The sequence below is a fragment of the Gasterosteus aculeatus genome, chromosome 15, assembly GCF_964276395.1.
Source record: "Gasterosteus aculeatus chromosome 15, fGasAcu3.hap1.1, whole genome shotgun sequence".
Taxonomy (NCBI): Eukaryota; Metazoa; Chordata; class Actinopteri; order Perciformes; family Gasterosteidae; genus Gasterosteus; species Gasterosteus aculeatus.
The window spans coordinates 6,351,766-6,377,343 of record NC_135703.1 but is presented as its reverse complement, the minus strand read 5'-3'; the positions used below and the strand labels follow the sequence as shown (position 1 = coordinate 6,377,343).

The 25,578-nt window shown below is 48.5% G+C and overlaps 1 protein-coding gene across 7 annotated transcripts in view; it reads right to left on the bottom strand.

The window, feature by feature from the left end:
* Window positions 1-25,578, bottom strand: part of kif26ab (kinesin family member 26Ab) — a 61,149-nt gene that overhangs the window by 27,429 nt on the left and 8,142 nt on the right. For 2 of the 7 annotated variants that reach the window (XM_040199760.2, XM_040199762.2), the window contains exons 3-4: window positions 9,318-9,794; window positions 4,786-4,994 (exon numbers count right to left, since the gene is read on the bottom strand). In XM_040199760.2, the coding sequence (XP_040055694.2) occupies window positions 4,786-4,994; window positions 9,318-9,794 (686 nt within the window). Of the gene's footprint in view, window positions 1-740; window positions 767-4,785; window positions 4,995-9,317; window positions 9,795-14,665; window positions 14,831-25,578 lie in introns of those variants that run through there. The other 5 variants (XM_040199761.2, XM_078089911.1, XM_040199763.2 and 2 more) reach the window with 4 other exon arrangements.

The following is a 25,578-nucleotide window of genomic DNA, read 5'->3' as shown; positions in this document are numbered from 1 at the left end:
GGGAAGATGCATGAGGGCAGTGGGAGTCATGTACCTGCTGTGGGTCCCTGAGGGCGCCTGGCCAGGATTGATCTCCATCAACACCTCAGACAGACCCTGGATGGATTCACACCTGAGCTTATCTTCGTGGCTGCAGCCCCTTCACGGCCTCAGCTGGTGCTGCCTCTGTGTCTGCCGCTACATGGAGCCAGCCATTAGTCCCATCAGCCTGATTATGGCAGGAAAATTCCAGCCAGTGTTTTATCCAACAGTACACAAAGGCAAATCCCACAGAGCTGCTCAACCATCCCAGCTCCCACCCACTCAATACTTCAGATGAGGCACTCGCTGCCCTGGGCATGTGTTGCACAGACTCAACAGATTGATAGGAATCAATTCTCATTTGTAAGGCTCTGGAGGTGGAGGTGGTATTAACATTTTAGCTCCACTGTGGCTGTTTCCTCAAAATGAAGCCAGCGTTTTAGCAGTATGTTTTCTGCCGCGCTATACATTCTGCTCACACTCTCGCTTTAGTGGAGGAATCCATCTCGCTGGGGCTTGACAACAAAACCATTACCTTCTCACCTCCGGGGAGAAAGTCAGTCCAGCTCCAACTTTACAAAACTGCACATTCCGCAGAGCGGAAAGCAGAGAGAAAGACAGAGAGAGAAAAGACAATAGACAGTGCAGCTCCCCCCAAAAAAATATTTGGCTGCATGCATAAAACAACCACACAGTTGTCTGTGCACAACATGACTTACTTGACTCCCATGGCAGTTAATGCAATATTCCTCCAATGTATAGTCCACAGAACTCCCTGATGCTGTCAGAATGGAGCATTAGCCAGAGAACGCCAACATTTATAAGCGCATTCGTCCCAGGCAGCCAGCGTCCTGCTCTGTACCTCTACCCCCCCACCGTGTGGGCCGGATCCGCTGTGCTCAGCAGACATAATGTGTCCTGCCTATTTGTCAGTGATGGAGACCCCTGCCGTCACTCCAGCACAGCCCACCAAACACATCACTGTCCTGCTTAGTCTGCTTCAAGCCTCTCTGTATGGATGACCCCTACTGTGAAAGAGTGGGAACTACTTTATTTTCCCAGGCATCGAATGATACGGCACCACACACAGAAAAACAGGATGGACTAAGCGTCCATGTTTCTTGTGGTGACTTCATTGACAATGAAACTATAAAGTTATGGAACAATGGACCTCAGCAAGGCAGAAAACATGTGTTGTTCAGATGAGTGGTCCTGCTGTGCTTCCACTTTGCAACACACAGGACTAATTATTGCAGAGATGCTTGCCCTTCTCCGTTTGAGTAGAGAGAGACAATTCAACTCCCTATTTTTGTAAAAAAAACAAAAAAACAGTCACACTTTATCCCCACAAGCTAATGACCCGTTTCTATGGTTACTCAGAGCAGGCCAGGAGATGAAGGGCAGAGTGATGCTGACACAAAGAAAGGGTCTTGGCTGTGCAGGAGAACAGAGGCTGAATGCTCCTGCAGAATTACAGAAGGATTCCTTCTGCACAATCACAGTCATTACTGCACAAACACTCACCTGGGCAGCAGCTGCGGGGCGGCGATGGACGACCATAAAAAACGCATCCTCTCGACACTCCTCCAGGGCCGCATTCCAGCAAACAGCTGTCCACCCTGCCCCCTGCAGCAGCCGGCCCGCCAGCCTTCGTGCCACCTCTGAAGTCTCTACCAGCAAGTTGTGTCTCCGGGGTCTTCCGTTCTCTTCTATTCATTACCTCCAAGTCTCTTTAGAGTGAGTAGATCGCAACTCTTCAGAGTGTAATTAGTATGAAAAAGCAAACGAACGAGGTACGAGCTTCGCTCCAAACAAACATAAACAAGGGACCACCTACAGCCGGTGGAAAACGGTCTCATGCTGATGATGCAGAAATGAGCACGGCGAGAAAAGAAGGCCGCAAAGTGAGCAGACGACTCCTCTCAGCAGCGTGCACGGAGAACTCCCACAGGCCCGCCGGGTAATGAACGCCCCGCCGTAATCAGCAGGTGTTAATGGAAGAGGGAGATGGGCAGAGGGATCTGCTAGGCGGCAGTTAGCCACAGCGTCCAGCCCCCCCCCCCCTCCCTCCTTCCGCTGCCCGCTGTGAGCTCCGCCCGGCTATATTACACAACGCTGTGTCAATACACTAATCATATGCTCCGTCACAAGGCAATCAGTGCCTAACGTGCTAGTCAGCTGAACACATGGCTCTAAATTCATTACCCCCCCGTTATACCATGACACACACACACACACACACGTGCACACATAATGAAATGCACATATGCGCCCACACACACATACACACACACACACCATCCGGTCGGAGTTTGACCCGATGACTCCTCCTGTCTCCCTGCGACTGTATAGTCGGTCTAATTGCCAATTGGTCATTACTGACCTCGGGGTTAACTCGTTGCTTTCAACAATTACCAGAGAGAGGAAGCAGGACAACGGAATGATTTCATAGCTGGGATTTCCAAAGTGCCTCGACAGATACATTTGGCATCAATTTTCTGGAGTAAGAAGCATCACATGATGATATTCATAAACACACTTCGATGGGGTAATTCTCCCACAAGCCACAGAGCAGAATCACATTCTAAGCCATTGGTGGGTAATTCTTTCCCTTGAATTAATTACTTTCTTCAAATGAATAATTTGGTCTGACCAGTTGCCAAATGTTTCCACGTAAAATATGAGAAGATCAATTTGAAAATATGTAAATGTTGCATTGAACAGCGCATTAAACACTGGGTCATCAAAATATTCTGTATGACCAGTTCTTAAAATAATGAAACTCTTTGTCAAATTTGAAGGAAAATAATTTGACGGTAAGTCATTCGAAGCACTGATTATATTTTGAGGGGACACATTAGTAATTTGTGCACAGAAAATGTGGAAAAGAGACTGCTGATCTCTGTATTTATCAAATCGACATTTAAACTAAAATGATTTGTCAGTAGACAAAAACGTAATGCTTTTTTAAGCGTTTTTTAACGGTTGACTTATTTTTGCAAATGAAAAAATTAAACGACGAATCGCTTTTGTTCATAGCGCTCTTCTTTTCTCTCAAGAGCAGAATAGCTAAAGCAGCTAGACTCAAGCTAATTGCATTCTAATTAAAATTTTGTCTCGGAGTGGAACGGTGTTAGTGAATGTCAGACAAGTGTCTGAGGAGCGCTCTCCCCTCCATTGGGGTAGAAACTGCTGTTTGGTTATTCCGCTCCCACATCCAGGGCTCTCAGGATTTACACATGCATCCCACTAATTGTATCTTTCGTGAACTTAAAAGGAATACCAATCAGATATGAGTTTTCAATCAAGTCTAGAGCCTCATTTCTTTTTTTTTTAAGCGCCACCAACGAAACGAAAGAAAAGAAAATCTGTTGATTTATTCAATTCCTTTTCCCTCAATCAGCAGCACATACATAAACAAAGAAAACAACAAGGTGGTGATGATGATGATGATGATGATGATGATATTCCTGTTGCAGGCAACAGCTGCAGAGGGTCAGGAAAAGGGCGTGTGCTCCAAATCCAGCACAGTGCACGGTGCATCCACCCTTCAGTGGGACCGCAGAATGCGATGATCCTCATTGTGTTTCTCTGGGCCAAGTCAAACACCACATTCTTGGCAGTAAATTATATTTAGGATGAAATGAGAGGTGAAACCTTTTTAAGTGTGCTTCCTCACCAAGTCCCCCTCCCTCTCTGGCCTGCGCTCACTAACCGGAATGTTGCACACATGAGAACTAATAAATCGGACTGATTGTGTTGTCCAGGACTTCTGCGCGTGTGACAGGAAGCGGTGAGCACAGGAAGTCGAGTATTTATTAGAGGATGGGATGTCCTCTAAGTCGTGGGAGAGGCATCGTGGTCCCACTGATATACTCTCACCAATGTAAAAACTGGCAAGACAAACTCCATTTGGACTACTTGGAGAAAAGCGAAGCGGCACAGTGATCCCCCCCCCAATGGGCTTCCTGTCAAACTCCACATGTCCCCTCACCTCCTGTGGTGCAGAGCTTCAATGGTCCTATGCATCATTCTTAGACAGCTTGGCTTTGGATGACATTCATAATGGCGTAGCGCTCCGTGGGGAGAGGAGACGGGGGATGTATGCAGTGACCAGACTGCCAGGGAATCTATCAACGACAATGTAGCACATTGCACCAGCCATCCACCTGCCTGACGAGGGGGAAGTATTCTCCGGGGCAACAACAACAACGCCAGAGCCAGGCAGTGCTGTAACTGCCTCGCTCAGCGGGAGAAAACATGGCATCTAAAAGGCTTTCACCGACATACTGAAAAAATCTGAAAGCAAACCGAAAAAAAAACATTTAAAAATAACTGAGCGTTAAATAACTAGGGACAACACTCGGCTTTAACCTAAGCCCCTTCGTGAGAGTAACTCCCGCTTCGTATCACATTATGTTATTTTATTTCTATTATCCATTCATGGGCAATGGTGCCTGTGACTAAAGGCTCATTTATTCCGTGATGGTGTGTATCCCGAGGCAATGCTCCAATTCAACCATGGCAAGAACAACATCTCCGTGGAATAGGTGCCCCACATGGAAGTCAACACCATGGAACCTTCGACAGACATTTGAAGGCGAGTCTGTGCATATCTCCTCAGTCGCACAGAAGCCGGAATGCATGCAGGCGTGTGTGCTCACAAAAACAATAAACACTTCGTTTAGCGCCGCAAAAAAAGCCCGATCTAATCTCTGAACGTTTTGTCAACGGGTGTCAACAGAACCGAGCGAAGGCGCTTACCTGATGAAGAATGAGGCCGCCGCGGATGAGGACGCGGAGCTGGACGTACTCGGGACAGGGGCTGCGAGTCCCGGTTGGCTGGAGCTCCCCAGCCGGCAGGGCGTCAGGGTGCCGGCGGTCATGGTGGCGGTCATGGTGGCGGTGGTGGTGGTGACTGGGGCCTCTGAGGCTGCGACATCCGTGTCGGCTTCGCCCGTCAAACCCTGAGCATGTTGAGACACACGCATACAGAGATAAGACCACCACCATCACTTACAAGTTTTAGTGCTCCTGTCCACCGTCCTTCCACTCCATTTACTCCCCCCCCCCCCCCCCCCTCCACATGCTGCAGATGGACAGGCAGCTGCTGCAGCCAGCACTGCTTGGTAAGAGTCAGCAGTCTCCACAGCAGAGAGCTCCTCACAGAACAGCGAGGATGCTGCACCATTCATTGATTCTGGCAACACTCTCTGGAGGTCGCTCTGGATGTAGCTGCTGTAATTAAGCGATAACCCACATTTAATTAGTGATTAAATCACACGCGATTTACTTTGCTCTTCTCCCGGTTATATGTACACCTCCATGGCTAATTTGGCACTTTGCATGCTGAGTTGTACTTGGACCTACCTAAGAGCGAGCTTCAAAGACACCGAACGACTTCGACACCACAACTATCTCAGAAATGTGATTTGTTCCATAAATGTTTACGAGGCATCGAAACTGTGCCTGCGTGGACACACCCTGCTCTGGAAGCTCGGTAGTTGAACTGTAAACAGACGAGCTGCATTTGTTTCTAAGCTCTATGAAGTGCTTAGAAACAACAAACCTACACTGGATTTACAACCTGTACGTCTTCATATCTCAGTAATGGCTTCTTGTTTATTATCACACATATTTCCTTTTCGAAGATGCACAGTAAGTTTAGATCAGAAAAACGGCTGAAAAGATTTGCACACAGACCTGCAGAGTCCAGAGCAAATGGAAGCCAGTCACACACACACACACTAAGCCGAGCCCTCTGTTTCTGGTGTAGCTTATTGGAGAGGAAGCATAAAGGCACGGCTGGAGCTCAGGAGCCTGCAGTGGTTCACTGATTGCTCCGAAGGAGTGCAGAGAGCTAATTATATAAGCCAAAGTCAACTCAGATACTGTGCTTCTGCAGTCACCATACTGACAAAAGGTTAATCTGCACCGGAGCCGCTAGTTCATCCTACGAGACAATGATCAGTCGCAGCTGACAAGAACAAAGTCTTTGGGTTTTCAGCGTCTGAAAATTAAATAAAGTTTTCCTTATAACATTTAGAGCGCCGACGCGTGGACATTGTGTATTCAGAAACAACCTTGAGTTGAGCACAGCGCAGCGTTGCAGCCTTCGTTTTGTATATAACTCAAATAAAATTCTAACCTTTTTCTATTATCTGCCATTTGTCAACAGGCTGACAGCTGCACTATTTATATGCCACGGCTGACATGTGAACGCCATACATCAAGAAGCGAGGACATCCTCGCATTCTGATATCCTCATGAGAGGCCCTGCAAAGTGTTAGCTCGACATGCTGTACAACGCGTCGCTATAAGAAAGAAGGAGGGGATTTCCTTTCCTCAGAAAAGCTTCACTGACCATTTGACAAACCATAGACATGCAGCGCTCATACATTTGATCTGGTTATCGGAGTTGAGGCCTGGTTTTGCTCTCTTAGAGATCATTGAGGTTAACTGTGATATAAAGCTGCAAACCGCGGCGAGCCAAATGCAGATCCTCAGCAGACGCCCGAGCGGAAAGCCTCATACCGCGCTGGTGTCGGTGACGGGCTGGAAACTCCCATTACACGTTGGCACGCCGGACTCGAGCACTTCACACGCAGCCGTTCAGGAAGCTGTTGTGTGAAGATCATCAAATCCGTCACTGATTGAGCCGGCGTCTTGTTTGGCTTTTAAAACCAATTGGCAGCACATTTTCAGGAGCAGAACGGGGACAGCTGTACGCGGCCGGGGTGTGGGCTCAAAAATTGAAAACTACCAAAGCACAGACACACAAGCGCACATACAGGTGCAGCCATCCATGAGCTCATCGCAGTGGCCGTCAAGGAGTATTCCTCCTGGTACGAAGAGCAGGGACTTAGACCCCCTCAGCCGAGCTGCTCTCTGCAGCCTTGGACCTGAACTGGCCCTGATTCTGACTGAAAAGAACAATCTATCCCCCGGTCAGGTAATTAGGCCGTGTCAGCGGAGCCACGCTCGCCTGCCCGTTTGTGCCGAGAGCCAGTAATGAGCTGGCCTTCCACCCTTTTAACCCCCCCTGCTCTCCCGTCTCTGCCTCATTCCTTTTTCTTGGTTTACCACTGAAAAGAAAAGGCAAGAGGAGACAAAGCAGGAGAACATAATGGGGAGACGGAGAGAAAAAGACTGGGAGAGCCCTTCCTGTTAAGTCTGAAGAGAGCAGCATAGGCGAGCACTCTGTAAGCAGACCATTTTCTCCTGCGCCAGGACTCCCCAGTGACCTTTGATCCCAGCGGTCCACAGGCGATTACTGCTGAAGCGAAATGGGCCTGGTGTTAATCTGACTGTCGTGCTTGGCCGGCCCCTGTAACCAGCCAAATGGAGTGAAAACCGACAATATCGTGTGAGAGAAATGCTACAGAAAAAAACAGAAAATGTCAACTGTTTCTAAGCAAATACCATAATTGCCATTCAAACAAGTTGTTTCCTAATTTGGCAAGAGTCCTCCTTCCCTTTCCTTCCTGTACCCAGTTCTTCTCTTGTCGTCGTTGCTTTCAGTGGCACGTAGCCATGCCAGCGCAGCTGCACCGAAAGCAGCAGCAGCCAAGATCATCTGCTGGGCTTCAAACCGGCGGCAACGGGAGCCGCCCGGTGGGCCAAACGGAGGCCCTCGCGGGTCAGGAGCACTTGGTGCTTGTAGATTAGCGCACATGTGGTTGTGGATTTTATGGGGCAGAGAGAGAACACCAAATTTGGGTTTCGGTCAATTGCTTTTTTGACATAGTATAATCCAACGCTTCAAATTAGATTTAGTTGATTACTTGAACAGCTTCAAGCTCGTATTCAAGCAGCCATCCACACCAGGAGTTATTTCAGCAATTGTGCAGTTGGAGCCTGTCTGCGTCGGGGTTTTGCGCAGCATGTCTCAAATTAGTTGCATTTGGGTGCCATTTGACCAATTTAAGGCAGCTACGTGCTTTCCCGAGAACCAGTGTCACTCAATTACAAAGCGGGAGACAGAGAGTTTCAATTCCAACAACCACAAACATCAGTCCAGATGTTAACCAGAGCCTTTTCCCAAATGAGCGCTCCAAGGTGCCCTATAATGGGCTGTGTGTGGGAGCGCCCGAGGTTCCTTCTCGCAGACGCAGGCACGTCCGTCTCTCTTTCTTTGTCTGGAGATCACTGCGTGCTTTCCCCACGGAAAAACCAAGAGGGACTCGCAAATTAAAGCACGTGCCTTTCGGCACAGCACAGCTCCCAGTCCTCGAGTGTGTGTGCATGTGTGTGTGTGTGGATTCTTTGTCTCTCTGAAGGATCTGGTTTTAATGAAAGAAACAAGCGAGGGAAAGCCACACACATTTCTTCTGTGTCTATAACTTCATGTCCTGAAGGGACATGTCTCTGCCTGACCAAGGAGGGACTCGGCCTCAGCTCTGTGGCATTGAGCGATTCAGCTCAGCTCCGAGGGCCACTAATTGCTTTTTCGACACATAGACGGAGAACACTAGTCAGCCTCTCCCTCCCGTGCCAGGGCGTTTGATTTGACCTACATTGTGTACATGCAGTTAAAAGCTCCTGATGGCCTCCAATAAAGCATCTCTAAAAACCCTTGTTGACATAAAAGGGGGGGAGTGAAGCAGAAAGGAACGACACCGCCAAGACTCGTAACAGACTGCAGTTAACCACAGTTGGCAAATATGGAAACGAATTACAGTTTATAAACCGTCTCTGTTAGGGATATTAAAGTGTAAGGACTATATGATGTCCAAACCTCGGGACCTCTCCAGGTCTCCAAGACATCAGACAAAGCACAAACTAATGCTTATCCAACATGACACAAGAGTTATGGCAAAGCTGCGGGGTGGTCATTTGAAATGCCCTTGAGGAGAAGGTCGGCAGATTAGTATTGCTATGACCTTTGACCTCAGATCACTCAGACTCCGTGACTACTGAGGAATGAGAGGTCAGCAGTCCTGCAGAGCTCTGACTCACACATTTTCTGCCGGGCTTCCATCTCCTCGAAGGGCCTTAAAGTTTCATATTTGAACTGAGAGGTAACGGGGCGGAGCACTAGGGCATTAAATGCAGACGTTTAAAGAAAATGAACATTTTTTTTTATTTTTTTTTATTCATGATACATTTTTATTGATTACTTGAAATATTTATCATCCCTTTTCCTCATGATCAAATTCGAACACATTCCAAGCAGTTGGTGGTCTCACGCCTCCTTTAAATGACCAATTATTGTCTCCCATTTAATTCTACTTTTAAAGTCACTCTAAACGGATGAGAATGCGTGTAAAGTTGCATAAAACGCATTTAAGACCTACCGGTTTCGGCTGAGGGAGGAAGTTGTTGACCCTGGAGATGCTCCACATGCCCTCGAGGTACTGCTGTGCCTGAATGGTGACTGAACTCAGGGATCCACTGATCTGCCCTCCTGCCACCGTCAGCTGGACGCTCGTCTTAGGCCCCGAGGAGGCAGAGGGGCCCTGCGACCAGCCAGGTACCCTGTGACGCTCCCCCAACGGAAGGACGGAGTGAGCCGCTGGTTGGCCTTTGGACGTTTGTTTTGCATGCGCGGCGGAGGACGACGCGGCGTATCTAGCAGGCTGCGGCAGAAAGGACGCGGCGGGCAGGGCCGCCATCTCTGAGCTGAGGGTGAGGATGGGGGCGCGGAGCGTCTGCAGGGCCTCCTTCCTCAGTTGGTGGAAAGGTGTGGAGCACACCTGGCAACAGCTGACACCGGCTTCATGGCTCCCGGGTCTTTGGAGCTGCTCGAACAGGAAGGCTGCGTATCCAGGGTCCTGCAGAGAAAACACATACGCAAAAGAGGGGCTTTAACACAGCTCCATGTCTCGCTATCTATGTTCTTTTGATGGGGTTTTCCTGTTTGTTGTTTTGCATTTTCCAGGCGCGTCAGTGGTCTGCTAGCAGTGTGGTCCCGGAACGGCCCTCTGGGACCCTCACACCCCGGCTTTAACCACTTCCTCTTTCAGGAATGGTTGTTTGTTTAGACTGAGATGCTTTGACTGCGTGCAATTTAAGACTGCAGATCAGGTTCACCATGTGCTCATTTCACAGCGGAGACCAAGCAAGGCCAAACGTTAGGAGACAACTCTGAAATGAGGTTGGGAGACATTACTTTAAGGGACATTGTAATGTCCCAAGGGATAGTCCCTTGGGACATTACAAACTAATGTCCTGGGACTATCCCTTAAAGTTTAAGGGATAGTCCAAACAAATAAAAATGAAAAAAAAAACAAGCAAAATGTGTGAAGCCTTAGAAATAAGCGGGCCAAGTAGATTTCAGCTTATAACTGATTTTATTGACGACGTCTAGTTGAGTCCTGTCCTTTCACTTTGGCTCTAAGACGGCCCCCCTTGGGTTTAAGTCTCTGCTTGAGAAAAGAAAACAACAGCTGGGGGGGGGGGATTCGAGTGCCCAAAACCATACAATTTACATATGATGCCCCAGCATGAAAACATGTAATAAGCCCCCAAATGTGACAATAACTACAAGCTCCAGGAGGCGAGAGGCACGCTGCTCTATCAATGAACTACTCAAATCCTAAATCAGGGTTGAACATAACTTTCTCTGTGTTTAAGGGAAACAAACACACACACACACACACACAGGGACAGTCAACACGGTCTCTTAAGAGGCGTAAAGGGGCACTAGGCTTCTGCCCTGTGGAGTCGTGGCCTAAGACAGGAGCCCACAGCCCGTTCGTAAATGTTTACGAGGCCTTTGCTCCGCGGAACCTCCGAGGTGATCAGGAGGAGTGAAGCAGCGGAGGAAACAGTAATCCTACGCCTTAATGTAGTGCCACTTAATACAGCTAACCCGATAGACCCAGGGACCACCAGAGGTCCGGCTGCGGGACTCTAAATCTCCTCCCCATGAAACCAGCTCAATACAAGACTTTGAGATGACCTTTCTCTGCAAACACCAACAGAATTAATAGAACAAGCACTAGTCTCCCTACAGCCTCGTGGAAAGTGGACCCTTATCGTCCGCAATATCTTTTCCTACTCACAAATGGGCAAAAAGCGGTGCCCATTGGATTATGCTCAACGCCGGATGAGCGTAATCTCCACAGTGTCACTTTACTTCCAGGGAATTCATGCAGAGGACTGTAAATCCTGCCCTGATGTAGAAGTAAACGATTTACTGTATTGAATACCTGGTTTGATACATAGGCTGGCACGGAAAGGGTGCGAGCACGTCTAAAAATCCCATAAATCTCATCACAAAAGATGGGCTGACAACTGGCTGATGGCAGATCAAGTGCATCACGGTGAATGTTGATGTTATAGTGACGAATGGATTTAAAATGTAAGAAGCTTATAAGAAAAATATAAAGCTTTGATAGGGATTTTTAATAAATCATACGAAATGAGGATGGATCCTGGCACGTGTAAGGATATTTATGCACAAGGCGGGAAAGTCTCGCTGAAATAAGATCAGAAATTCCATGTCAAATTGGAGCTGAAGAGGACACCGCTGGCCGCTATCTTCACAGTCTCGTCTGGCTTCATGTACGTGCTGACAGGAAATTGAAGTAAAGTCATAACCAGTCGACTCCGCCCTTCCATCACCCCTCACCCTTTACCCTCGGACCCACCCCTTACCCACCTCAGGGCACTGGTAGATGGAAGAAATCAATTTCCCTCTCCCTCTCCATGCATTGTTAGGTGTTGATTTAGGAGAGCTAATAAAAACACACACAAAGCTGAGCCCATCTGCTCTTCAGTTAGGATTCTGGAGGTTAGGGAGCGGGGCTTCTCCTGTCTGTGAGCTTTATGCCCTGAGCAGTGCATAAAGGGTCAGGGCCCCAAGGCTTATGGAGGATGATGGCGCTGATGATGAGGATGCGGAGGAGAAGGCCGCTGATGTGATGAAACTGAAGGCCACATGCGCGCATCCCACAAGAACATCGAGATAGATATTTTAGACGTTGCTATTTCAAATGTAGCTATTTAAAAACATATAAAGATCTAACACGGTAAAGCCTGTAGCTACGAGCTCAAACAGGTCACTCTTATGCTCAATCTACTTGGGCCCTTTTGCGTAGGTCCAAACATAAAACATAAAGATGCATGAGTGCCACCAGCTCCCCCAAGTCATATTGTTTCTTCTATCGTCCATATGATCTATTGCTGACAGGTGCAAGTGGGTGTGAAGAGCGGCGGGGCTGAGGAGTGGCATGTAATGCACGGCATCAACACAAACCGAATGTTCAAAGCATTCCACAGAGGCGTGGAGCTACTTCAGGGCTCCGACTCCTTCGACCGGGAGAAGACTTTGGTTTCGCAATCTAAAGGTTTATCGTTAGAGAGACTGGAACTGCGCGGGTGAGGATGAGAAGACGGTAATGGGGGAGGGCCGGGAGGCTTGTGGGTGGTTGTGTTGGTTTACCGCCCGTCAGCACTGATCTTTATTAAACTCTGGGGACAAATGCAGTCAGATACTATGGCCTTATTATGGAAAGGTGGCGGGCCCCAGCACCCTGGGGAGAGAGAGCCCTGCTTTTGGAATGAGTCTCCGTCCCTCCGTCCCACCAACCGTGATGAAAAACCAGGGCTGCGGCCGAGAGAGAGCCGACTGTCTCTCACTAGGCTGATGGAGACGCCCCCCCCCACCCCCGTGCCCAGAGGCTGATGGAAACGAGCTCAGCCATCATCACTGTATAGGAGGAAGAGATGGGGAGAAAGATGCGCAGGATTTCTCTCACGTGCCCACTTTAAGGCGCAAGCGGCACCACAGGGCGAAAACACGAGTAGGGGAGGGGTTTTCCTCCAATCCCCCCATCGTCAGCACACCCTTTCTCTAACCAGACAGAGGGAGGATGGCTCCTGAGTGTTTCAGCATTCACCGCCTGCAGGTGCCTCAGTTGCCTTGAATCGAGGGAAGGTCATATTGGTTTGAAATGCGCGAGGCTCCTTGTTAGCCGAGAGACTTCTGGGCGCGCTCCGTTGAAAGTAAAATACCCATAAAAACATATTTTTCTAAAGACTTCATACAGACTGGAGCCGGCGGCTTGCAGCTCCTGTCTGAATGAACGGTTTAACTATTGCCGGTAATCTGTAGCATGTGATTTAGTTTGTGATTTCCAACATCGGTCATGGTGCGATTTGCCCAGAATCAGTCTGGAATCGGCATTGTGGCTTTTGAGACCGCCGCTAATCCTCGTTAGCGATCCTCTACCTCTGGTTTGTAAAATTGACTTTAACATTAAAATGCTCGGTCTTCGTTTCTTTCCCTCCCCTTGTCTTTAATTACTCTACCAACATGGAAACATTCCTCCCAAAAGTGTCAGAACAACCCCACGCTGCTTTACAACTAAACCTCGCTCCCACCAGCACCGGTCCCGTTTACACATTGCAATTCTTCGGTACTTGCCACGACTGCGTTTCTTGTAAAAATCAAGACCACACAGCAGCTTTAATGCCCCCTCAACTCCCCGCTCACCCTTCCTCCGCTTCCCTGGCAGGACGCGACCCAGCCGATCTCTGTTTGCCTGGCGTGAGACAGTGTTGACCCGAACCACACACCGTCTCCATAAGTCTCAACGGTTTATTGGGGGGTAAATAAACCGCAGGAGCTCTGGCAGTCCAGATCCCGGGGTGAGGGACGAGACCCTTCCAGCAGGCCTCTGCTTTCCCACAGGTAGCCGGCCTCACCCTGACAGGCGAGTCGGGGAGAGAAACGAGCACAGCTGCCGGCCTTGCCCCGGGTGAGCGCAGGGAATTAAGGCAGATTACATTTCCAGGATGAAAGTAACACATCCAGCGGTGTAATCCCTCTCTGGCCCCTCTGTCTCCTTCTCAACCGTTCCCACCACCTTCACCTCCGAGCCGGTCAGGGTCGACTCGACCCTGAGGGAGAAGAAAGCCGGAGGGCCGGCGACTCTGATAAGGTATCAGGTAGAGCTTTTAGTGCCGCAGCAGTTTTGGGATACAGACCATTAAATTTAACCACCGCCTGCTCGGGGGCAGAGGAGACAATGACTCAGGATGTCACACCAGCGTGCCATTTAACTCTGTGGGAATGCCTTTGGTCGAAAACACAGAATAGGGCGGCTCACCAAATCACATGAAACAGATGTTTGCCTCCGTTTGCTGACTCGACAAGATTAAACAAAACCTGTAATAAGGCTTTCGGCCAAACAAAGCACGCTATCTGCAGCAACGCCGTCATTACCTTGCTCATAATAGTGCCTCAGACAAAAAGCATCCAGCGCTACGCACTGCTGAGTGAATGCACCCCGTGTAGCTGTGTGAGAAAGTCTTTGGGATTCTTTATTGGCGAGTGATGAGATTCCATCAAATCACCATGAAATATCTCTACTCCTTTTTTCTGTATTTCGAACGTGAAATGTGGCTTTTGTCTAACGCTTATGGAATTATTCAGATAATGCGATAAGAGTCCAAATGTCGTTTGAGTTTCTGTGAGAGAAATGCTCGCGAAAACGCCTTTGCTCCTATTTCTCTTGTAAGAAACGAGCACCATGCGAGGTCGACTTAATATTCCGTGCTATATACCTTTTCACCTCAGACTTTACAAAGACAGCATTACCAAATTCTGCAACTATCTGGGAAACAAACTGCCTACTTACAACACCACATTACAGCGATCACACTCCCCAAATCTTTAGATCAGACAGACAATTACCTCGTTTAGAGACGGACGTCGGGTTTTTGCATCAGTATTCTCTTAGATGACCAGCCAAGTCTCCCTGGATCGAGCATCTGTTCAGGGGCAACTCCACAGTCACAGACGTGTTTCTGTCTGCCCGGTGTGATTCAGCCCGGACCGCCCTTTAACTGTGAGCGAAAGGCTGACAGGAAATGCAAATGGTCTTCACCCCCCCTTAGTGACACTTTCAACACACGACAGCCCCCACCTGCCTAGAACATCTCCTCAGATGAGCCATTTTAGGGTTGAGCAAATATGCTGTAAGAAAGAGCACAGAAAGATTTACCCCGAAAGGGCAGTTGGCACTTATAAAGAAATAAATATCTGGTGTGCCATGCCACTTTGATTTTCCTCGCGATGCAGTGCAGCCTGCGGCTTCGGCTTTCCTCCGTGGTAACAGAAGTCGCTGTCCATCAACTTTTTTTATTTATTTTTTTAAAAGCCCGTAGATTTCACCATCTGACCCTCAGGTTAAACATAGACAGAGTCAGATGTAATCGGCTCCGGAGTCTTTGCCCCAAACCGCCCCGCGACCATTAATGACCTCCCATAATGATGCGTCACCACTCCATATGGTCGAGCCACTTGTCAGCGCGCGAGTGCTTGAAGCTCCTCTTACCGGTGGCAGAATGACACATACTCTGCATGTTTTTATAAGGGTGTGACCATCTAAAAGGTTCACTAAGCCAAGATGGAAAAAATGGATGAAACACATGGATGCATGCGTGCGTGTGTGTGTGCGTGTGTGTGTGTGTGTGTGTGTGTGTGTGGCTGTCCCTTACACCACACCCATCCATCACTCCAGTCCGTCGCCACTTGGCCACTTAATTACCTTTTCCTGTTCACTCACGCACATAAAGAAAACAAGCCCCTTTCAGACTGTTTGGACAGACCTCATTCTCCTGCCCCCCCCCCCGCCCCACCACCCTCCCTCCCCTCTCCAACATCTCTCAGCCGTCACTGCCTCGGCCCCCGGATCCGTCAGGCTTTCATCGGGCTGTGGCCCGAGGTCAGGCCGTTGGGAGGTCCAGCTTGGACTCGACAGTGGGAGAATTTAACGCTCGCAACGCAGATGATACATTCAAAGTCTCCCCCATTTTGGAATCACTGCTCAGCTGCCTTTCTTTCCATTCGCCCGCCCGTACGGGAGCTGCTGTCCTCGCCGAGGACGCAGTGGTTCGTGGTTATGTACACTTGCAGCAACAGTCGTGCGACCTCTCCACTCAGAATGGCTGATTTCTGGCTCAGAGACGCTCTCAAAGGAAGCTTCTCATCCAAACCCCAACCAGGCTGTGCTGTGGGAACGAACCAGAAAGGAGTGCATAATGACAAATTCAGAAGGCAAGCTGGAGAGGCAGCAGCCAGGTGTTGCTGTAACCTGCAGCTGAGAGCCGAAGAGAGGAGGAAAATGTGGGGGGGGGGGGGGGGTGGAAGCGGAATAAAAGATAAGAGGGTTAAAAATCAGAATCATCTGGCACGTTCTCAAAGAGCACGGCTGATGAGACGTATAGATTAGTGGTCGGTCCTCTCAATCTGTTTGTTTTTTTTAAAGGAAAATACGATCACTGGTATTTTAAAAGCTAAAACGTAGCGTTTAATACCAGAGGGAAAGTAATTCCTCATTAGTGTGAATGTGAAACGGCGCTCGGCATCCGTCTGTTGGAGCTTGTCGAGGGATCTATTTTTGTCTAAGAGCCCACTCTGGAAACACTCAGTGGAGAATAGAGGAGCCTGATACAATAGTTCCCTCAACAGCCCCAACCACTACTTCACTTACGTATTTCAACCCCCCCCCTATTCAGTCTCCTCGCAGTGATGACAGCCACCTGCTTCTCCGCTCTTCTCCGAGAGAGAGAGACGCATTCACTGACGTTTGTTCTTCGGGAGGGCTTTTTTTTCCCCGTTTGGACTGGGAGACGGAGCACTCACCCAGTTCCCCGCAGTTTGTTTGCAGAGAAAACAAGCTGCCGCTGAAGCTCGCGGCAACTGAGAGGACTCCCTCAGCCAGGAGCGTGACGTGCAGGTGGGCGCGCGAGGGGTTAATCATCCAACTAAAATGCAGAGTGAGTTAGTCATGCTCAAACAGAAGTAATTGCATGCGGTATCCTCATCCACATCCTCCAGATTCCATAATGATAAATAATGAAATTAAATCATTCTCAACTGCATGATCAGAATGAATGATTTTTACGTCGGAATTTGAATACTTTTTCGTGCCGTGAAGCACAAGACACATGTACAGATATTTCACCGCAGGTACCTGGCGTGTAACTGCATGCACAGTCCAAGCCATGAAAGTAGAGCAGGCCCAAAGTGATGACAAGGTGAGGTTTTGAGTATCCTAACGACAATTATTCTCCCCGCACTCCTCCAGGAATGGACGGTACAGTAATTGCGCTGGCAAGCCGCCATGTGGATAAATATTCAAGTTCTTCTGTTGCTGCTGGAGTTCCAGCGTCCCCTCCCACCGCCTCCCGACACCTGCAGCGACTGCAGATTTGGCTTGTCGAGCCACTGCAAGTGGTTATTGTTGAGCGTGGGGGCCCGTTCCCCTTGTTTTTTCGGATATCTCAATTTTCACTTTGCGCAGCACCGGGGAGGCTGATTAGCAACACAGAGGGACTGTACAACCAGCTAAAGGTTAGTCCCCCAATTTTGGCTCTTTTTAAGCGCGTTCGCACGGCAAAAGTATTCAAAAAAAAACGTCCCCCTGAGCCAAGGTGATCTCTGCTCAGGGCCCCTGTCCCGTCCTCCGCGGAGCTTTATCTCAGAGGGTGACGTGCTTCGTGTCTCACAGAGAACAATGGAGCAGCGGAGTTGCGAGCGGCAGAATCGGTCCGGTGCAACAGCCCAGTGTAGGTGAGGCGCTCAGAGAGGAGGGGGCAGTGGGGGGAGATGCTAATTTATCATGAAAGGCGCCATTACCATGCCAATGACTTCTCACAGAACACAATTATCACCAATAATAGAAATTTAAACATCAGCCCAGGGCTTTCAGCCAGCAAGGGCTGTATTAATAGGAAGCTGAAGTCAACTAGTCGTTGCTGAGAGGACTGCTAGATAAGCATTAACCATTATCGGGGTTTTGTTGTTTCTTTTTCGTGCTAATTGAGACGTCTAGACATATTCAATTGAACATCAGCGAGATAAGGAAGAAGGCGCGGAACTATCTCGGTGGAGAATAGCGCGCGCTAATCCACTTACTGAGTCCGGAGGATTTTCATTCAGCGCTGTAGAAAATGCTTGGCTTATCGAAATGTTTTCACGTGCACATTTTGCCACTTTGTCTTGGCGAAACAATGAGATCCTGCAAATGGCCTCGTGGCCCGCGACGAAAAGCAACTCTAACCATTTCACTTAATATTTAAATGAGTTGGTGAGGATCGGTTGGGCCAAAAAAATTCAGAAAGAAAGAGAAAGAAAAAAGTGCTTTATTTCAAAACTGTTTTCTGGCAAATTGAACAAATTGAAACCAGACTAACTTGCTCTGGGAGGCTGAAGCTTTGAATCCCATCCACCGAGAACGAGCCTCTGCGTGACTCAGACTGCCAATCTCGACTTTTCTCAAGCCCCAACAAAAGCGAAACAGGGGAACGAGTTACAAAACCGCGTCTTTTCACATGACAGGGACGCCAACGCGGGCGGACAAGGACATTGCGGCTGTCGTTTTACATCGCAAAATGAAAAAATAACCTTGGAGTTGTTGGCAGGTTTGTTGAGTTTGAGTCTTGAATTGTTCACATTATTCAGTTTTTTTTTTTTTGTATCTAGCTGCTCGTATTGAATGTCAAAACACAGGAGAGCTCGGTGAGAGCTGAGGAATTCGTTGTGGCGGAGAAACATCGGAGTCGGAGAGAAATAGAAGGAAGCTGCAGGTTCACAGCTGAATGGCACGTTTGAAGTGACGCTGCAAGGATAGCTCATGTCAAACAAAGTTAATATGGAGAGCTTATGTCTGCCATGAGGTTTGTATTTTTGGCTCAAGGGCATGATGGCATCCATCTCAGTCTGTCTGTCTACGTGAGCCCTGAGCGATGCGCTTTAACGGCACTTAAGAGCATGAGATACACCCAGTTAAGATCGCTTAAATAAGCCGTACGGTTGGCAGCAGATGGATGCAGGCTAATGGATATTTTATATATTTATGAGTGCAGAATGGGAAGTTGGCAGGTACATCGTCGGGTTGAGGTGAAAGATTTTTATGCATCCAAACGCTTTCTATTTTTAATTTGTGTGAGAAGTAGACTGAAAGAACAAACAAGCTATTACCTCAGACTAAATCACATGCTACATCTGTGCCTTTTTTCAGCTACAAACACACACACACACAAACACACACAAACACAGACACACAGTCACATGTAAAGTAGGTCTGGGGATGCAGAAGCATGCCCGCTCCGTGCCCTGAGTTTGATTGTGGGACTGAGGGGTCAAAGGGTAGCTAATTGCGCGACTCGTGGAGGTCAGAGTCGGCGTGGCCTTCTGCCAAAGCAGCGCGCCACCATCTGAAGGTCTGTCAGGAAAGACAAATGAACTCCGACCAGCCTGCTGATGACAGCGACCTCAGTCAAGGAGCACGCGCCGCTTCTTAATCTGGGTCATGGGGAGAAAAAAGGAGCAGACCGGCTGCTGCCGCTCTAGACGCTACGTGCCGAAGGAGCGATCCCCGGTGTTTACCTGTCAGGTCTCGCGTTCGGTTACTGATCAGAGGCGCAAACAAGGAAAAAAATGTACCCTCCTCCCCCCCCCTGTGAGGTCAAACTTGGTAACTGGAGCACTGGTAATGAATAGAAGCCGTGGTCACTCACGCCTCAAAACGAAAAAGGACTGCTTTGTGGAATCTGGTGAGTCTAACAATGGCATTCTTGTGGGAGCATCTCCCTCTCTTTTTAGAGACGCCATCAAGTTAGCACTGCCTTCAAACTCCTGGAAGTCCACGTTTTAAACGGTGCCTCCCGAAGCGCAGCGGGGAGGGAGATGGCCGTCATTCTTCAACAGTCAATAATTAGCCTGCCTGTCCATGCCTTCTCATTTAGCCCAATCACAGCAGACTACGGGGCTTTTTTTTTACCTGCCGTGCCATCAGCAGTAGGCCGCCCCGAACCAGCCGATGGGTGACTCTACTGTCTGGAATGTACTGGAGGTTACGCCCCCATAAAAGAGCCTTTTCTAGTGTGTGCGCGCGTGTGCCATCCCTCTTGTAGAGAATGAACAAATATGCGTGATGGATGGATAAAATCCCACGGCGACCCCGGCCTGACGGAAAAGGTATTGTGATGGAGGTCCAGGGATCATCCAAAGAAAAGGAGTGTCTCGCTTTCATGATTAACAAAATGTCAAAAAGGATTTCCCTTCCAAAACAGAGACCACAATCGTGTGAGGCTGCCGGCCAAAAGGGACACGTCTGGATGGGACGTCTCCCTCTGGTTTCTCCCACTGCTGCTGCTCCTGCTTTGGAGACACGAATGACCCAGTCCTGTGTCAACAGCTGGGGAAAGCATCCCTTGGCTGTGCTTTGTGAAAGTGATAAAAATAACACCACGAAGCATCCCGCGCTGGGTTACGCCCTGGACGGGTCTGTTTTTCCTGGCCAGGAGGGTCTCTGTCAGGCAAGAGCTGGATCTCCAGCCAACGCACATCAAGGCAGCACTTTCCTAACCTCCATTTTTTCGCCCATGTCTCTTCCTGTTTTGACAGGAAACAGGAGATGATAACACGGCCGCACAAACAAGCAGAGGTTGCCTCCGAACCTGCTGCCCGGCCGCCCCCCCCACAGACCCCCTTCCCCACCCGCGTGGCGCTTTGTTTTCTTTAGACGGCCTCGTGTCCGAGCATATAAAAAAAATAGCACATTCACTGTCTTGTAAAAACACACCGTGCCACTGTGATGCACAGGGACACACACACACACACATGATTTACACACTTGTCGTCATGCCAGGCTTGAATAACCTTTCAAGCTCCCGGCACAGTCGTGCACATCCTTGACAGGCTCCCGGCAGCACAGACGGGACGCAAAGAAATGGACGACCGAAGTTAGGGACGCGGATGAAAAGATCGAGTGGTCGCCACGGGGACCCAAACATACACTTCGGAGGTGAGCGGAGCAGCGGCGGAGGAAGGGCGGGGAGGTGTGAACGGGTTTTGCCCTCTTGTCCGAGGCTCTTTTTTTGGAATGCGAGCCTTTCATGTCGTCAGGAAGCGCACCGTAGTGAGACACAACAAGCCGAGTGACGGGGGCCATTAGAGGGGCTTTGTTGACGGCGAGAGAACCTCAAAGGAACGGGACACTTCGATTGCCCTCGCTGCCCCCCCCACCACCAGCCTTTGTTTATGAGCTAATTAAGTATTGTTCAGCCGCCACGGGGGCCTTGAGCCCTCCGGCCCCACAGCGCCACCGTGACTTTGAATGGCTACTGTAAGGCTTTTACAGCACCCTCTATAACTTAACAACTTCAGCAAGAATCACCTTTGTAAATACCTTCCAGCGTGGGAACCCCCCGCCGCTGGAAACTGATGCGAGACGTGGATGTAAACGCATAGGAGGGGCATAAAAAAAAAAAAAGGTTGAGCCTGAAAGGTCAAATCCAGGTCAGACGTGGTCTCCGCCGTGACCACGACTGTGGGAGTTCAAGTGTGCAGCGGTTTCACCGCTCCATTGGACGCCGCAGCCAAAACAGCCTCCCACTAACAAAGAGATTAAGGCATAAATGCCCAGCGTGGGATGAGGGGAGGCCGAGGGGTCAGCGGTCGGACAGGGGGGGGGGGGGGGGGAGGAGGGTAGCGTCTCGCTAAATGGAAGTGGTAATGACCGTTACACGGCCGCGAATACAGTTCGGTGTACAGTTCGTATTTTTTTTAAATTGGAGGCATGAGCGTATGTTTACCTGCGTTAGGATCGGCACATGAGCAGGAAACATGAGACAAGTAAAAGGGAAAAAAATCATGATTGATACAAGCCTAATAAAAAAGATTAATTAAAGATGGGGATCAAGTCAATTACACCATCTCATGAAGTCGGGGTTAAAGGTCAGCAATGCTTTGCCTCTGAAGCTGTGCAGGAATCCACCAAGGCCAAAGGCACAGGTGAGGGGGGGGATTACCATGTTGCACATGACACGTTCAGAGGCATTCCAGCACAAATCCTAAAATAACATTTTAGACATTTCTTGCAGTAAACAAAAGCTGATATGCATCATGTTGACTTAAACGCCTCTGAGAGAAGCCGTTAAGCACATGAAATACATTGACAACGACAATTTCAGTGAAACAAACAAAAAACGTCCGCATGTAGGAACAAAATATCAGCTGACAGCAGCTAAAAAAAGACGAGTGAGAAAAACAAGGCAATCGAACTGCATTCAGCTGAGCCAAAGGGGCAAATCCATGAAGGCCCATGCTGAATACACACACGTCTTGCAGACTTGTTCTCACCTCACACTTAGCCGGGGGTCCGCCTCACAGGGCGCCCGCCGCCGCAGCAGGGTAGCTGTGCTTTTTATGGGCGCTGCTGAGCCGATACCGCTACGGCAAACACAGAGGATGGAGAGGCAGTCTGGGACTCGTAAACAGAGAGGTTTACGTTTAAGTGCCCCGACACACACCAAGGAGATAAAACAGCCCAGAGCTCTTCAGCGGAGAGAGTGACATCATAAAATAGAGCGGCAGTAACAAGAGGGGAAGCATAAAGGACGGACGTATTAACGGGAGTTGGATCATGGGAGCAGGAAAAGGGGGAAGGGTTACTAAAGGCAGTGCTGCACATATCTGCTGATGTCAATGTAAATCTAATTAGCCGCGTTGGCGCTGTCTCCTGTGAGCTCCAAACTCAACGCGCTTTTCTTTACCATTTTTTTCCCAGTTCAAGGCCCGATGTAAAGGGATGGACCTCCTCTCTGGTGACGTAAAGTCAAGCCGTATGAAAGTAGCAGAAAGAGTTATTGATCTCGGTCGTTGCTGCTTTGTGAGCTTTTCTAACTTTTTGTGCAGAAATCAAAGGAAAAGACCCGGCCTGCCAGTCACAGAGGAAGAAAAAAACACTGCTGCTGTATCTTAGTGTACTTCTTTCTGGTGAAAATCCATTATGAAAATCGATTCAGCACCGGTTGACCTTTACGATGTTCCGCTTTTCGAGAAACACAGCTCTCCGTCGGATTAAAAACAACTTTGCTGCCATTTTGTAAAATGCATTGCTGTGCCATTTCCTTCCAAATGTCAGCAGGCTAATTTATAATCAAGTCATTCAATAATGGAAGAAAAATGAATACTGAGCTACAACACTGTCTTTCAGCGCCTTGTGTCTCGGGTTCAATGCTCTGCTGCAAAACAGACCTATTTTGGTACAAAATAAATCATAATATATCTTTTTTTCTGGTCACTCTATGAAATAACTACTTGAAATGAAATAATACAAATGTATAAAAATGAGTATTTTGAAAGTATTATGAATTATAAAGAGGGGAAGAAACATTTTATAGCTACACTGACTATGTGCCCACAAATGCAAAGTAATCAAATAGACAATCGTCTACAATGAGGTATGTGCTCGTTATTATCCATTTAGACAACTAAATGTATTAATTGATGATATTAAATTATTGCCTATAAGCACAAAACCCTGCGCAAGTCCAAAAAAAAAGCACAGTGGTGATATCCAAGCTAAAGGGAGCTTGTGTCCTATTTCCTCTTCCACAGTAATGGCACCGGCCAGCCACCTTCTCCATCACCTTCTCCATTTACCGGACCACCACCGGGCCTGCGTTTTATAAACCTCCGACTGTAATAATGCAATCATAAATTGGTAGCAGTTAAGTTCAGAAAGATGGACGACTTCTGCGGTAAAGTGGAAAGGATGGAGGGACTCTGAACGTGCTGCGTCTCTTTCTCCCCCCCCACCCCCCCCGGTACTTACACGCACATTCACACATCATCAATACGCGCACTCATCCCGCCTCACAGAGCTGGACACTCGAGCATGAAATGAACATGAGCACCGTGAACTTTGACTGGCATTTTCACACCGCGGCGGGATTTATGGAGCACTATATACGTATCAGAATGAGCTCCTGGCGATAAAGAACGGCCCAACGTGTAGCTGGGGGAGCCAGAGAGAAGGGTTAACATAACCCATCTACCAATCACAACACACCCCATCATAATCCATCTGCTATTACACAAACACAAATAGAACAACACCGGGATGCATGCATACTGTCAACCAGACATATATATATATATATATATATATATATATATATATATATATATATGTGACGTGAAAGCACACTGGTGTGTTCACACAGCAGCTGCACAGATGAATGTTGTTGGTCACAAAGACGCTCCTCTAGGAGCAGGCATCAAATTACCCCCAGTAGTTCCGAGGATAATAACTTTTTCCTAATTTGCTAATTATGACGGCCCCAGGGCCTCTGCCAGAGCTCGCGTGTGTTGTGTTGCTGTGTTTTTCTTTCAGGGTTCCTGGTTGGTTGGAACTCGGGGTGATCCACAGACTGGAGGCAGCTGCCCAGTACGTCCATCTTTATTTAGATCTTTTCCCATGATGACACATCTGGTACAGTGTCAGGACGTGGTCAGAGAGGCCACCTTCTAACCTGGCAGGCGAAGCTCCGAGGAAAACGGACAAAGCGACGTCGGCACCGTCCTCCGCTGATCCACTGTTTGCAGTGAGCGAAGGGGGCCACGCCCCAAACAGCCCCGGAGTTTGCTGTCTGCATATCCATCTTGGCAAGGACACACAGCACTGGCATTCCCTTTCAGCACATTGCTCTAAGCCAGGCGATTTGTCTGCTACCACAAGGCCTGCTGTCAATTGGACACTTTTTATGGAGCCAGCAGGAGATTACCTCCAACTCAGCAGCCCCCCTCGGTGTCTGTGTGCCGTCTGGAAAAGGTATCCCAACCACTATGTTTTTTCTCCAATACTCTGAATTGGGACTCAATAATCGCGCACGTCTCACTTCACCGTGACATCTGGAGCCTGGGAGCGCCGGTTGCATAAAACAAACAAGCGTACAGCCGCGCTTTTGCGGATCCCGCAAACGCACGAAGCGGCGTGCCCTAAATGAACAAGTCAAACTGATTAATTCCCACTGGTTACGCGTCGTTGTTGTATTCGTGTCATTTGCTCGTTGACATTTGTGCCTTTTGTTGCTCCGTTCTCATGCTCTGCAGACCTGCGCTGTGCTGTAACACATCACCCTGCCAGCGCAGACAGCGCGGCCATTGTTTCATTCCAGTCTGGCTCATTGTAACACATGATCCTTCACCAAACAGCAGCAAACCCATTCCGACAAGTGCCATTATGGACGGCAATCATTCTTCAAATACACAAACAATGGGGGAGCATCTAAAAGTATACATGCGTTGTCACCATCCCAGTGTCACATGGAGCTTTAATTCAAAAAAGAAAAATGAAAAGATCTGATGAAGCAAAACCAGACCTCAGCTTTTGATGCCTGACGTCTGTGACCAACTCAAAATGAGCACACATATCCAAAGGAGACTACCAGCACTCTGAAAAAGACGCACAACTCCTTTTTATCGACTTCACAAAACCTCAAGTGTTAAAGCACTTATTGCACAGATCAAGGCTATTCTTTATTCTCTGCTAAGCTAACGTATTTTCTTTATTTTATTTAGATTAAATTTTTATTTAACGATAATAGTGTCGTGCCTTTTTCCTTGTTAAGACAGGGCATGGGTTTAAATGTAACAGGCCATTTGCAGAGACTTAAGAACAGTTAAGACATTTAATGAACGAGAGTCTTACACTAACTAAAGGCAGCAAAGTAAACGCTTGCGTCTAAGCAGCTCTTTAAATTGCTCTTCTCACCTTGACAGGTAACTGAGGGAACATCTGGATGGTGCAC